Source organism: Sphaerodactylus townsendi, linkage group LG06 (genome assembly GCF_021028975.2).
Source record: "Sphaerodactylus townsendi isolate TG3544 linkage group LG06, MPM_Stown_v2.3, whole genome shotgun sequence".
NCBI lineage: Eukaryota > Metazoa > Chordata > Lepidosauria > Squamata > Sphaerodactylidae > Sphaerodactylus > Sphaerodactylus townsendi.
The window spans coordinates 20,179,081-20,192,974 of NC_059430.1; the positions used below are offsets into that span (position 1 = coordinate 20,179,081).

General features: G+C 43.7%; 1 protein-coding gene across 17 annotated transcripts in view; it reads left to right on the forward strand.

The window, feature by feature from the left end:
• The window catches only part of PLEKHA5 (pleckstrin homology domain containing A5), a 271,127-nt gene that overhangs the window by 175,252 nt on the left and 81,981 nt on the right, over positions 1–13,894 (forward strand). For all 17 annotated transcript variants that reach the window (XR_007244938.1, XR_007244939.1, XM_048502400.1 and 14 more), the window contains one exon: positions 9,570–9,674. Coding sequence is in view for 15 of the 17 variants with exons in the window: in XM_048502400.1 (XP_048358357.1) it covers positions 9,570–9,674 (105 nt within the window). In the remaining 2 variants the exon portion in view is untranslated. The remainder of the gene's footprint in view (positions 1–9,569; positions 9,675–13,894) is intronic.

Below are 13,894 nucleotides of genomic sequence, written 5' to 3' on the forward strand. Positions count from 1 at the left end.
TGCATGGGCCCAGTGGAGCATATTGGATGTTACTCTACATTTGCTGCAACTGTGGATCCCAACATGGATGAGAAGACTTCCTGAGATCCCTGAAACCTGAGCCGAGTCTATGCCCAGTGAAATTCTATAGCTTGGCTGCTTGAAGAATACATTCGCACTTTAGGCTTGTTAACTTATAAAAGAAATAGAAGTTCTTTGTTTTAAGAGAGCTCCATACAAGATAGGAAAGGCGGAGCAGCTACCTATCTAAGCTAGGACGGAGAGAGATTGTAGAACACATGTCCAACCCTCGTAGTAGACAAAGGGAGAGAGAGAAGAGGGGGAGTGATTGGAAGGAAGGAACCCATGAGAGTAGCATTCTGAGTAACAAAGGGACAACAATAGGAGTAGAAACAGAGGTGGGATCCAGCAGGTTCTCACAGGTTCCCGAGAGTAGGTTACTAATTATTTGTGTGTGCCAAGAGGGGGTTACTAATTGGTGATTTTGCCACGTGATTTTTGCCTTAGTTACGCCCCTCCTCTCAGCAGTAGCGTGCAGAACTTGAAGCAGTCTAGCAGGAGGTGCACCGGCATGCGTGGCAGCCTGCGCCTGTGTGCATTCGTTTCCCGCCCAAGGACCGGCACAGCGGCTGCGTCCTTGCCACAGCCCCACCCAGGAATGCCCTACCCCCGAAATGCCCGGCCACACCCCTGTTGTGCCCCACCCAGCCCCATTGGCGCCACGCCACAGTTTGAATCCCACCACCATGGGAACCTGTTACTAAAATTTTTGGATCCCACCACTGAGTAGAAAAGGCAAAGGTCAGGGAGGATCCTCTCTATCCCTACATGAATTCTCTACTGCCCTTCCCTGTAACTTCAAAGTCTGTGCTAGCATTAGGTGGCGGCAGATTCCATTCCTGCCAACCTTTTGGCTGTAGACATGGGCATTTCTCTTTGAAAAAGAATAGTCAGCTGGAGAGCCATCTTTGAACTATGGATTCTCCCAGTTGTTTATCAGCAAATGTTAGTCCAATTATTATTTTCTTGTTACCTGCTTTCATTATTGGAGATTGGGGCCCTAACGGCAACTGCCTGCTGTCAAGTAGGTTAAACGTGAAACACGGCCAAACTGCAGCCAACAGGGAAATAGTTTTCATGAGTTCATCAGTCTAAATCACGTCCTGTTGATTAGCAATTGCAGCCGCGGTCATCAAAGAATAGTGGGGGTGTTGGGACTGCAATGTTGCTTGTGCAAGGCGTTTTTGTGGGTAGCATCGAGGGAAATCATGACCACTGCGCATGGATGAAGCAAAACAAAATGGAAGAGGTGATATATGAGCTTCATAAAGAAGACCGACCCAGATAAAGATTCCACAGAGTCTGTCAAGTCTCATACTTTTTAGATCCTATGTCTTTCAGCCGCTTTAGATCCTATGTCTTTCAGATCCTGCTTTGAGGAAGGATCTGCTGCTACTGTACTTGTTTAGAGGGTAAGAGTACCACTCCTTCTGGTTATAAATCAAGCAGCACAGGAGGGGAAGGAGAGGTCAATGTGCAGCCAGACGGGCCCTTTATCTCCACCCACCCCTGGTAACATAAATTAAGGCAGGATTTGACCTTCTTCCCCCTGTATGAGTTTACTTGGCTTAGAGTGGAATTGAAAGACTGCCTTCCTATAAATTTCCTTTCCCAGTTCATAAAAACTGCCTAAGGAGCCTTGTGACCATTTTATCCATCAATAGATCACAAACAAAACAGAAGACCCTATTTAAAGCTGTCACGAAAGGATGGCTTCATTCTCAGAAACGGGCAACGGGTTCCAAGCCTTACAATTCTCATTCAAGTGTGTTTATCTGTTTTTTAGCTCTTTCATTGGGAGATGGCTTTCCGTATGTACTCGCAGCATGTGCTACGTAGAGCAGTGGTCTTCAGCCCATTGGTTTGAGACCCTCAGGCTGATCACGTTCTGAATGCTGAATCTTTGTGTGTAGGCTGAAAAGAGAAGCACAACCATGAGGCAAGGTCACCCAGTGGTGAAGAGAGTTCCTCTATGGCTGTGACTCTTGGCCTGCTCCTTGGTACATCTCCTGTTGCTTGGCTTTTGTCCTCTCTGCAGTTCATTTACAGGGCGGTCCTAAAGAGAGCTACTTTAATCGAAAGCCGTTCATTTTGTGGGCTTAGACTGGAGTAACTCTGCCTAGGTTTGCACTGTCAGTTTGCCACCATGGTTCTTGGCCCTGATACCAGTGAGATCATAACTCCAGATTGCCCTCCATCATGTGACTTCCTGTCATTCTCTTGCCCTCCTCCATCATGTGACTTCCTGTCATGCTCTTGCTTTCCAATGGGCCTCATGTCCATTGGGTTCCAAGTCTGAAGTTCTAAAGCAGCTGGAAGTAAGAGGTGGTGGGAGAGGAGGGAACTGTATTTACAGTACGCTTTTTAAAGATACATTGGATCATTTTTTAGAAGGATGTGTTTTGATTACACTTTTTCGCTGCCTTTTTTGTCACGGGTGGGTGCAGCTTCCGCTTCTGATTCCTTTGTCCTTCAGTCATGCTTAACGTCCTGGTGTTCAATACACTGAACTTTTAGATGACGAGTTGGATAGTTCCCCATAAAGGGTGTAAAGGGCAAATGTTACGGAGCAGAAATCTGGCAAGGCAAAAACATTGTACAAGAAATGTTTGGACATAGATAATATCTGGTACATTTTTATCCTCCAAAGGGCTCAGGGCAGTGTGCATCTTTCCCCCTTTATCAAATTTTCCACACTGCAAAAGCCGGCTTATTTGTTCCAGATGCCGTCACAGGCTTTCCTAGAATGTCCACCGATCCTTTATATGCTGAAACATAAAATAAATGAATCGGTGGGTGAGTGTTGTGAGAACAAAATAGAAACAGGCTCTTAGGAAAAACAGTTGGCAGGCTTTGGTCTTAGTTACCCACCATCGCCGCCATTATTGCTACTGGTTTTCATGTAATCCATGAGAAGATGTTAAGCCATGGAAAGAATCTTCAGCTGAAGCCACATAATTGTTTTCAGATTCCCAAACTACTGCTGGGCTGGTTCTTGTTGCAGAAAGTTGCCTTTTGAGGAAAAGAGCTTACAAGTTCAGATTTTTGTAAATGTTAAATTTAGAACGCTCCAAAAAACCGCCACTGCTGTGTTACCTCTCAATGTCATTAAGTTTCCTTGAAACATGGAACATTCTGTTGCTTCAAATGTGAGATCTAAAACTGGCGCACATCCTCCTTAAGTCGGTTTAAGGAATTCTGATGTATGTTTAAACAAGATTGAAAAGAACGGGTTGGATGTGCTTGAGCTGGAGTTCTTGTGCATGCAGAAACTCAAGGAAAATGCCATGATGGTTACCTGAGCTATGCCAAACATAATTATTACTCGGCTTACGTTTCTGAGTGGGCACGATCTCATGTGAAACATTTGGCTTCTTTTCTGAGACCCTTTTGAAGTGACACCTGTAAAGGCACCTCTCTGGAGTGTTCTGAGAGGATGTGTGTTGTGCTGCCTTCTTCCCTTCCTTGGCATGGAATCATGAAGTTGGAAGAGACCATAAGGGCCATCAAGTCCAAATCCCTGCCAAGCAGCAATACTTAATTAAAGCACTTCTGACAGATGACCATCCAGCCTCTATTTAAAAAGCTCCAAAGAAGGAGACTCCACCACTCTCCGAGGCAGTGAATTCCACTGTCGAACAGCCCTCACAATCAGAAAGTTCTTCCTAATGTTTAGGTGGAATCTCTTTCCCTGCACCTTGAATCCATTACTCCATGTCCTAGCTTCCGAGGCAGCAGGCTTCCTTCCTCTTTGACATGACATCCCTTCAAATATTTAAACATAGCTATCACGTCCCCCCTTAACCTTTGCTTTTCCAGCCTAAACATCCCCAGCTCCTTAGGACCCTTTCCGCACGGGCCAATAAACCTGGGATAATATAGGTAAAAAAAACCATTTCGAGGGGGAACTTTGCATGGCTCCTGCCCCTAAAGCGAGACTGCCCCGCCCCCCGCTCCGAAACAGGTTATTTGAGAATGACTCTATTTGTGATTCTTTCGTTTTACTGCATTTTGCAGCCACTTGTGAGCAAACAGCTTCCCCTGGAAGATTGGAGACCCCTGTTTTAATAAAACAGTTGTTTTCACTTAAACAGCAGTGGCGTAGGAGGTTAAGAGTTCGTGTATCTAATCTGGAGGAACCGGGTTTGATTCCCAGCTCTGCTGTCTGAGCTGTGGAGGCTTATCTGGGGAATTCAGATTAGCCTGTACACTCCCACACATGCCAGCTGGGTGACCTTGGGCTAGTCACAGCTTCTTGGAGCTCTCTCAGCCCCACCCACCTCACAGGGTGTTTGTTGTGAGGGGGGAAGGGCAAGGAGATTGTAAGCCCCTTTGAGTCTCCTGCAGGAGAGAAAGGGGGGATATAAATCCAAACTCCTCCTCCTCCTCCTCCTCTTCTTCTTCTTCTTCTTAACACAGACCGTTTATTTAGAAGTATAGCAGCATAGTGGTTTCAGCGCAGTCCATATGTGTAATGGTTGCTGATAGGTACATAAGCATAATGGTTTTAATAGGTACAGTTCTCCTCCTTACTCTAAAGTTCCTTAAATAGACCTAGCCACAAAACTTTATTTTCCTAATTTGCTTCTGAGGGTAATGACTTCCGCACTGAACACAGGTTTCCATCCCTCTCAAAACTACATCAACACGCATATAAAACCCTGCATTGAAATGCAGAAATAAAACACACACAGAAGTATTTTCATATCAAAACCCCACATTGCACAACCAGTTTCCTAGCTCTATGATATATAGGGAAGACGGTGCTAGATGTCTTAGATTAGAAAATCTTGGCACTGTGTCCCTTTCTGCTCATACAGGACTGCGTCCAAGCCAATGTCTGCAAGTGAAGTTTTTACAATAAACATTTTGTTTGGGAGAAAGGGTGTTTGTATGATACAACAGAATATTTCATGAGTGCTTTGAATTACTAGCTGTTATTTAGGCTTAGAAAAAAAGATAAATTAGCAATGCTGTGATGCATTAGCCTTAACGGCTATTCACAAACAGTGGCAAAAATGGTAACAGCCACAAGACTCACTTTTGTGTTCTGTGTAGGTCTTTGCATGGAAGTGAACAAGTGCATATTGAAAGTTCCCAACAGATGTTTGCTTGTCATGCCCATTTATTATTCATTGCCTAATTGTAGCAACCCTTGCAATAACTGATGTGTTAAGCCATAGGGAGTCGCCATGTCTCTTGTTCCCTTTTGCACTTAAGAGCAGGTCTGTCGGTGCCTACGGCTTTGACTTTATGACGTGCTGCAAGATCGTGATCTCTGCTCAAGGCTCTGATTCACCACATGTCACAAGAAAACACCTGTGGAAGTTGTTACAATAATTGTTCTCCTGTAGAGAAGAACAAAATTTTCTGGTGGTGTTATCCAGGACAAAGAGCAAAAGATACAAAGTGGATCAAAAGATGGCATTGGTAACACGTGTCAAAGGGGGGGCGGGATATTGGAAGAAAAAACTACCAGACCGCAGCCACACAGTCCGGAAAATCCACAATCGCCAATTGATTCTGGCCATGAAAGCCCTCGACAACACATATTTAAGAAGTTCTGGAGCAAGTGGCAGAACAATTGAGCCCTGGTCTTTAATGGCGTGGTTCAACTGCAGGGGCTAAACTCCTTTTGCGAGCCAAGATTATTCTTCGGGGTGACTTGGATTGAAGTGTTGACTGGAATCTTCAGGTTGATCCCCATTTCTTGCCAGAGTAAAAGAGGGAGCCCAAAGTCTGCATCCTGTCTTTGGGTTGGGCCAAATTCCAAATAGAGGTTTTTAGTGTCCTATGCACACGCTTTGCTCATTTGTTTTCTTGGCAGACTAATTGAGTTTTGTGGTTGTGGTGTGTTTTCCAGGCTGTGTGGCCATGGACTGGTAGACCTTGTTCCTAATGTTTTGCCTGCATCTGTGGCTGGCATCTTCAGAGGTGTATCACAGAGAGAAGTCTGCTACACACTGTGTCCAGGACTTCCACAGACTTCCCTCTGTGATACACCTCTGAAGATGCCAGCCACAGATGCAGGCGAAAGGTTAGGAACAAGGTCTACCAGTCCACGGCCACACAGCCTGTAGAACCCGCAACAACCAGTTGAATCCAGCCACGAAAGCCTTCGACAATAATTGAGTCTTCATCATTCACTCACAAACTCCCTTCCCGTTGTGCTCTTGAAAATAAATTATCACCGTGGTTGTATTCTTTAAAGCCTCTAAGACAAGCCTGTAGCGTTTGTGGCCCTTAAAACTCAATACATTTCAGCGGGGATGCTGTACTTCTCCCAGTAGCTGCCTGGGATTGCTAGGTGAACAGGAGGCAATTGTCTAGCGTGTGTTTGTGTTTTTTGCACTTAGTAACCTGATTGGCTTATTCCAAGATCCGTGTTGTTTCTGACACACAGTGCCAAATGAGTCTGTATTTTTCCTCCCACGGTACATCCCACCATCAAACACACGGTGCTTTTTAAACCTTTTTAGTACCTTTTACATTTTTTTTTGTACATCTCTTCAATGCAGTTGATAAAAACAACCATGCTGTGTGCCCAGCGTTGCTTCTGCTGTATGCGAGTCCCTGTTTGAAATCTAATTCCGTTCTTTTCAAGAAAGCTTTCTGGCAAACTGTTACCTAATTGTCAACCAGAACTTAATTCTTCGGATAGTGATTTACAAGCAAACATCTGAGAGATAACAAATTCATTGTATCAGCTGTATAGCTGGCAGCATGTAATGCAGAAGGTAATGCTACTGGTAGTACATGATGAAGATTGTAGCCTTGTACCACTTTCCTGAGTATGTGGATGGTTTGTTACCTTGAACCACAGTACGGCATTCAAGTCCACTCTTGTCTTATTGTTCTAGAGGTGCAAATTGCTGTTGTCAAATATGAAACTGACAGCCGTTACAAATCTTGTCAATGTTGCGCCTTTGATACTGGGTATGAAGTAAATTTAGCAGATGGCCTATCTTGTTTCACACCTTAATTTGGCAAAAATTATATTAGAAATTATATTATATTAGAAATGATCCTCTGAAGATGCCAGCCACAGATGCAGGTGAAACGTCAGGAGAGAATGCTGCTAGAACACGGCCATTCAACCTGGAAACCACACAGCACCCAAATATATTAGAACCTTTTGCAAGATCGAACACTGTCATCCTACATATTAAAAAACCCACCCCAGGGGGGTGGCTAGAGGTACAAATAAACAGAATCTTTCCCGACTGCAGAGGCAACCCATAAGCAAAATAACAGAGATTTTTAAAGGGAAGAGATAAAAAAGAAAAAGAAAGACAAGCAAGGGGAAAAAAACAAAGAAAAGAGAGAGGCTGTTTCCAAGAGCCCAACGGCTCACTCACACTGCTGATTCTGGATTGTTTTCAGAACTAGTGGGTCTAAAATCCAGACCCTCTCCATAAACTTTGGCGACCGAGATTCCGAGTTTGCCCAGCCTCACATCAAGCAAAGTCTCCCCTTTGCTAATTTCTAACTTTCTAGCAATTTGGATAACACTGTGTACTTAAAAGCCCTGACCTAGATAGTGCAAGCTAGCATGGTCTCGTCAAATCTCACAAGCTCTGTAGGGTCGGCTCTGGCAAGTATTTGGATGGGAGACATCCAAGGAATGCTGGAGTCATACTGCTGGAGCAGGCAATGGCAAACCGCCTCCAAATGTCTCTTGCTTGAAAACCCTACGGGGGTCACCATAACTCAGCCGTGAGTGTCAAAAAAATGTGTTTTAAAAGGAAGGTGCTGGGGGCAGGTTGAAGGGTTCCTTAAGAGGTACTGGTCACCCATTCCAACCCCTGGTTTCCCATAATTGATGAAAAAATGGCCTCTATTGGACTGTCAGAGGATTCACTTTGCCCTTTGTCCTATTCAGAAGCTTATGGAAAATTAAAAGGTCAACTATTGGATAGAGAGTTCTCTACCCTAATCACCGCAACCAAGAAAACGTGCTCCCCCCTGTATTTTTCTCTCCCATTTGAACGGGGCTACTTGGCACACTACCTGTATTGTTTAATAAACCCTGCTCAAAGGAGAGCCATAATGCTCGCCAGGTTTAATGTTATCCCTTCTGCCTTGTTACATGGCAGATTTAATAAGCAAGAAAAGGCTAAAAGATTGTGCCCATGTAACGATGGCTCAGTTGAATCTCTGGCCCACCAATTACTACACTGTCTCAGATTCAAGGAAATCAGATCCAAGTATGTGAATCTTACTCCTTGACATTTACCCCATCTCCCCGATTTAATTAGATTGCACTACTTGTTGGACAATCCTGTCCCTTCTCTCTGTATAATAGTGGCAGACTTTCTCCTGGAAATTACTAAACTCCAGTAGATTTCCTTCGACCTAACATTTATTTCCTGTATTGTATATGCTTTTTAATCCGTTTTTTATTATTGTTGTACTGTTGTCTATGCCAATAAAGGCTTGCTAATAAGAGGTACTGGAGGCAAGGAGAGTATATGAGTTTGGGTTTATACACTGCTTTTCTCAACAGTAAAACAGCTTACAAACTCCTTTCCCTTTCTTTCGCCACAACAAAGAGGTAGGTGGGGCTAGAGAGATCTGGGAGAACTGTGACTAACCCAAAGTCACCCCATCAGGCTTCATGTGGGGAAACAAATCTGGTCCACCAGATAAGAGTCCACCATTCATGTGGAGGAGTGGGGAATCAAACCCAGTTCTCCAGATTAGAGTCCACTGGCTTTTAACCACTAGCGAGTCAATGTCATTCTTCAGTTCTTCCTCTTCAGGCCGTTCCTCTCTTCAGACACAGTCCTGCAGTCTCACAACTTTCAGAATTGCAAATTATCATCTACAAATTGAGACATGCTGTTTGGTGATTATTATTTTTTAGCACTTCCTCATTATAGAACAGAGAGCCAGCATGATGCAGTGGTTAAGGTGTTGGAGTCTGATCTGGTTTGAACCCCCACTCTGCCATGGTAACTTAGGGGGTGATTTTGGGCCAGACACATACTCTCAACCTTGACCTGGCCGCTATTTGGATGGGACACCTCTGAACATCTCTTGCCTCGAAAGCCCTATGGGGTCACCATAAATCAGCTGTGACTTGATGGCAAAAGTAAAGGCAAAAAATTAGGATATAGCTCTCTTGCTTTCATTTTCCCAGAGATGTGGCTGCTGTGTGTCCATTTCTCTTGCTAAAAGCGTTGCACATGTATGCTCTCGCCCTCTTTGAGAACAGTGCCTTGTTTGTGTAATAACTTATTAAGCTATCATGTAAGTGTTTGATCCAGATGTGTCTTGGGAGCCGCCTCTCTCCCTCTGGAGAAGACTTCAAGAAATGCCTAAGCCAGCAGAATCAGCAGGCCAATTACTTATTTACCTAAAAAAAGGGAATGAAGCTGTTTCTTAATAAGTCCCAGGGGAGGCCTGAGGGATCGCTATTCTTCTCTGAGGGCTAGCGGTGTGTGTTCCTTTCTTATACGCGACTGATGCTAACGCTGCATTTTCTGATCCCTTTGATTCCATTTTAGACATCCCGCTCTTCAAAGAAAGTCCATAATTTTGGGAAGAGGTCAAATTCGATAAAGAGGAACCCCAACGCACCTGTCGTTAGACGCGGATGGCTTTACAAGCAGGTACTGTCTGTCTGCCTTGCTGAATATTGTATGAGAAAACTGGTCTATTTGAAATACTGGGCAAAAATTCCCGAAACTGGCATCCTCTTCCCTGTGCATATGGACTGTTGCTTTTATTGTGCCTCGTTGCTTGATGAAGGAAACCTGCTAACAGCAAGCACACAAGAATCCAGCAGTTGCAAATTTCTGGATTTATGTTCTGGGTTTCTTGGGGAAATGGCAAAGCCAGGGCTTCGGGGGCTTGATGCTCCTATTAGAGGGGATTTGTTTTGCAAGGCATTGATAACTGAACGGTTTCCCAGGCATTCTGCTCCTGATCCTTCAGATTTGCTTTATGCTTTAAGAGATGATTATTCGGAGGGGTCTCCTTGACTTCTGTGCATCAAGGCACTGGTATTTCATTCTAAGCTGTCCTTGAAAACAACTGCAGCATTAAGTAGCTCTCGACCTTGCTGCCGTGGTTACAAAGGTAACAATTTAGTACAAAGTTCCCTTGTCTGCACATCTTACATTCTTGGTGAAGGGAAGTAAGTGATGTGCTAAGACCAGTGTATATTTATAGAGACAAAAGCCATTTGTCAGTATCCTATGATTATTTATTTATTTGTTAGATCCCACTCTCCCCACTGGAGCAGGCTCAGAGCAGCTACCGAAAATCAAATACAATGTAATAGAAAGTCAATAACAATTTTTTAAAAACCCCATGGTAAATCCAGCTTGGTGCATAAGTTCCAGTGGCGGAAGGAGATGGAAAACAGAAGGCAAAGGAAAGGGAAGGAAGAATTCTAGGGAGGGGGCAAAATGTTATTACTTTGTAATTTGGCATATGTGATTCAGCTCTGAAAACAGGATGGTGTCCATAAAGAGCACATCTGCATCTGCTTTAAGAAACCTGAACCAACATCTAGCCAGTGAGGCATTGCTTGGGATCTGCATTAGTTAGACCAGGGGTCTTCAAACTATGGCCCTCCAGATGTTCATGGACTACAATTCCCATCAGCCCCTGCCAGCATGGCCAAGTGGTAGGGCTCATGGGAATTGTAGTCTATGAACATCTGGAGGGCCATAGTTTGAAGACCCCTGAGTTAGACAGTTCATATTGTAGAGCGTTCAAGGAAATGGAAAACAGACTAACACGAAGTAGCACCTTGAAGACCAATTAGATGTTCAGGATGACCCCAAAGTCTGGTTGGTCTCTAAGGTGCTATTGGACTCGACACTAGCTTTTCTACTGCAGACAAACATAGCTACCAACCCAAAACTAGCATTGTATGATAAGGCTATGTCTAGATCAGCGATAGAGAACCTATGACATGCATGTCAAAGGTGACATGCCATGATGGATGAGACAATTAACAATTGAGATGACGCCGTTCACCAACACCCAACAACAGCTATTCTCCCTGTTTGAGTTACAGTCATTTTTGTAATTATTTGACAGTTCTTTATATTATACAGAGCACTGCACATGATTGGACTGTGTTTTTTTAAAAAATTAACGAATATGTAAATAATAAGTTTCCCTTTTGGTGAGGTGGCGGTGTGACAAGCCAGCAGAGTCAAGTTAAGCATTTTCTGAATTTTTGACACCCCAAGAACAAAAGGGTGCCATCAGTGGTCGATGCTCCAATTCAGTCCCAAACTAAGCAAGGTATGATTGGGAAAATATTGTATTTTGGAACCAGGATCTACCCTGGTGGAGGCTGATCTTTTCACGCTATCTGTTTTGTTAAATATTGTTAAGCATCTCATCCATTATTTTAAACGTAGCCTTTCAAGATCACAGGTACTACTTTTTAGTTTAGGTTGTTTTTCTTTTTGCCTTCTAAATGTTTAATTTTCTAATAATAAAACCTGCACGTTGGGTCAAGAACAACAGTCAGGAAATCTTCAAATTAGAACCATTTCTGTACTACATGTCCAGCATGTACTCTCACTCTTTTCAAATACCAATGGCTCAGGGCATCTGGGATAAATCAGATGTCTCCAGATGGTGCGGTTTCCTGACGAATGTCTGTTTATAAGGGACTGAAATTCAGCGTTGCGCCTATCTGTTGATTTGACACCGCAAGAGGCAGTCACACAAAAGCTGGAGTTAAATTGTGGTATTTTCGTGAGCTGTCAAAAGCCTGTTGAAACAGCATGATGGGTCTTAAGATTTGTTGTTGCCGTCTCTGACGCAATCATTTTTGTATTTGAGTCGGCCAGCTGTATGGAATACTTCTTCTTGGGAAGAAAGGTCACCTTTTAAAAGCAGAAAGGCCTTGACAGTGTCAGTTGCTGTAATTGTTTGCCTGTGACTGGCAGGCCAATGTCAGCTCTTTCAAAAATGTTGGTTTCCGTTACAGTGTGTCAGGAGCAACTTCAGATGTTAAACAACTGTCTGCTGTCTGTGCCCCAGTCGTGTACACAGAGTTGCTAGCTCTGAGCTGGGAGACACCTAGAAATGTTGGGGGTGGGGCCTGTAGAGGGCGGGGTTTGGGGAGGGGAGAGGCCTCAGTGGGATATAATTCCATAGAGTCCACACTCCAAAGCGGCCATTTTCTACAGGAGAACTGTCACCTGGAGACCAAGTATAATTCCAGGAGCTCTCCAAATACTACCTTTTGACAATTCCAGTACATTAAGAGCTGCTTCTTCAGAACCTGAGCAGACAGAGCTGCTTTATATGGAATCAGACAATTGGTCCATTTAGCTCAAAATCTGTTATCTGATTGGCAGCAGGTCCCTGTTGCCTCAGGCCAAGAAAGGTCTTTCTTTCACTGGAGATCACACGTGGGGTCTTCTTAATGTACAACAATTGCTTTCCTTTATTTTGGCTTATCTGCTGCCCAAGACCATGCTCTAGGCGGCTTTTACACTGACAGAATACGATATGATAAAAATTCAAGCCTAAGATAATTAAAATCCACATCTTAACTACAATTTAAAAACTTTAATGCCATTACACTCTCCAGTGGGGGATGACAAAAATATAATAAGAACCAACTAATATCCAACTCTGATTCATTCATTAGAAATATTGGGGGGAGGGGAGAGAACAGGAAGAGAAAGAGGGAGTTACTTGGATTGCTGAACCATGGCCCCTGTCCATGAAGCAAATCGAGAGTAGTATCCAAGACATTGTTCCTCTTTTTTTCCCCAGAAATGGTCTGCTTGTATAAAGTGAACTGTTATATTGGTGGCCTTCCTATCCCCTGTGAGGACCTCACTTTGTACATTGTTGCAGTCTATCAGGAAGTGACATCAGTCCTCTCCAGGAACCGCTTTTTGGGCAGTTCCTTGGAAGGCATAGTGTCAATTCTGGTTTCGTCCAGAAGTGATATCCTTCCATTGGCCCATTTTTTCTCCCCACCGCCTCTCTGAACCACCAGGGGGCTGGCAACCATACTTGGAGTCTATGATGGAACGGACGTTTTGCACATAGCAAAATAAGGGGCATTTCTAATTAAATGTTCTCAGGGTAAAGGGTTGACGAGACTTCTGCTCAAAACTTTGGCAATCCAGTCGCCTACCAGTACTGTACTAGAGCAGGGGTGTCCAACTCTGGTGCTTCAGATGTTCATGGACTTCAATTCCCATCAACAGGAGCTGATGGGAATTGTAGTCCATGAACATCTGAAGCGCCAGAGTTGGACACCCCTGTGCTAGAGAGACCAATGATAACATTCCGCCTGAGACATCTGAATTCGTTTTTATGCGTAAACCATCCAAGGAGTTAGCATTTTCATTTTCCCCCCTCAAAGAAGGCTTTATTCTCAGCCAGCTTTTGACCTTGGGACTGCTGGTAGAGCAAGTCAGCGTAGGACTTAATAGCAAACGTTAAAGATGTCCAAAACCATATTCAGCTGTCCTAATGTGCCCCGGAATGTGGTAGATTTTCCATAACTAAAACAAACCTTTTGTGGCATTTGCAGATATGAGATGATAGTTATTCGGAAAAATGAGAACAGTGGAATATTTTAGGATTCTTAGGATGTACAGCTTGCAAACAGATAATCATCTCAAAGATTTTAACAGAGTAATCCACATCTGCCCTTTTTGTGTTTCATAATATTCAGGGGTTTAGCACTTGCTGTTCTGACACCCCCGGATATCATCTCACGCCCATTCTGCCGAAGTATACTTAAAATTCACATTGCCTTTTCTTTTTTTGGAGCAGATTAACATATTTATTAAATTTCATTATCTGACAATGCACACGCGGCTTTGGTCGGTGG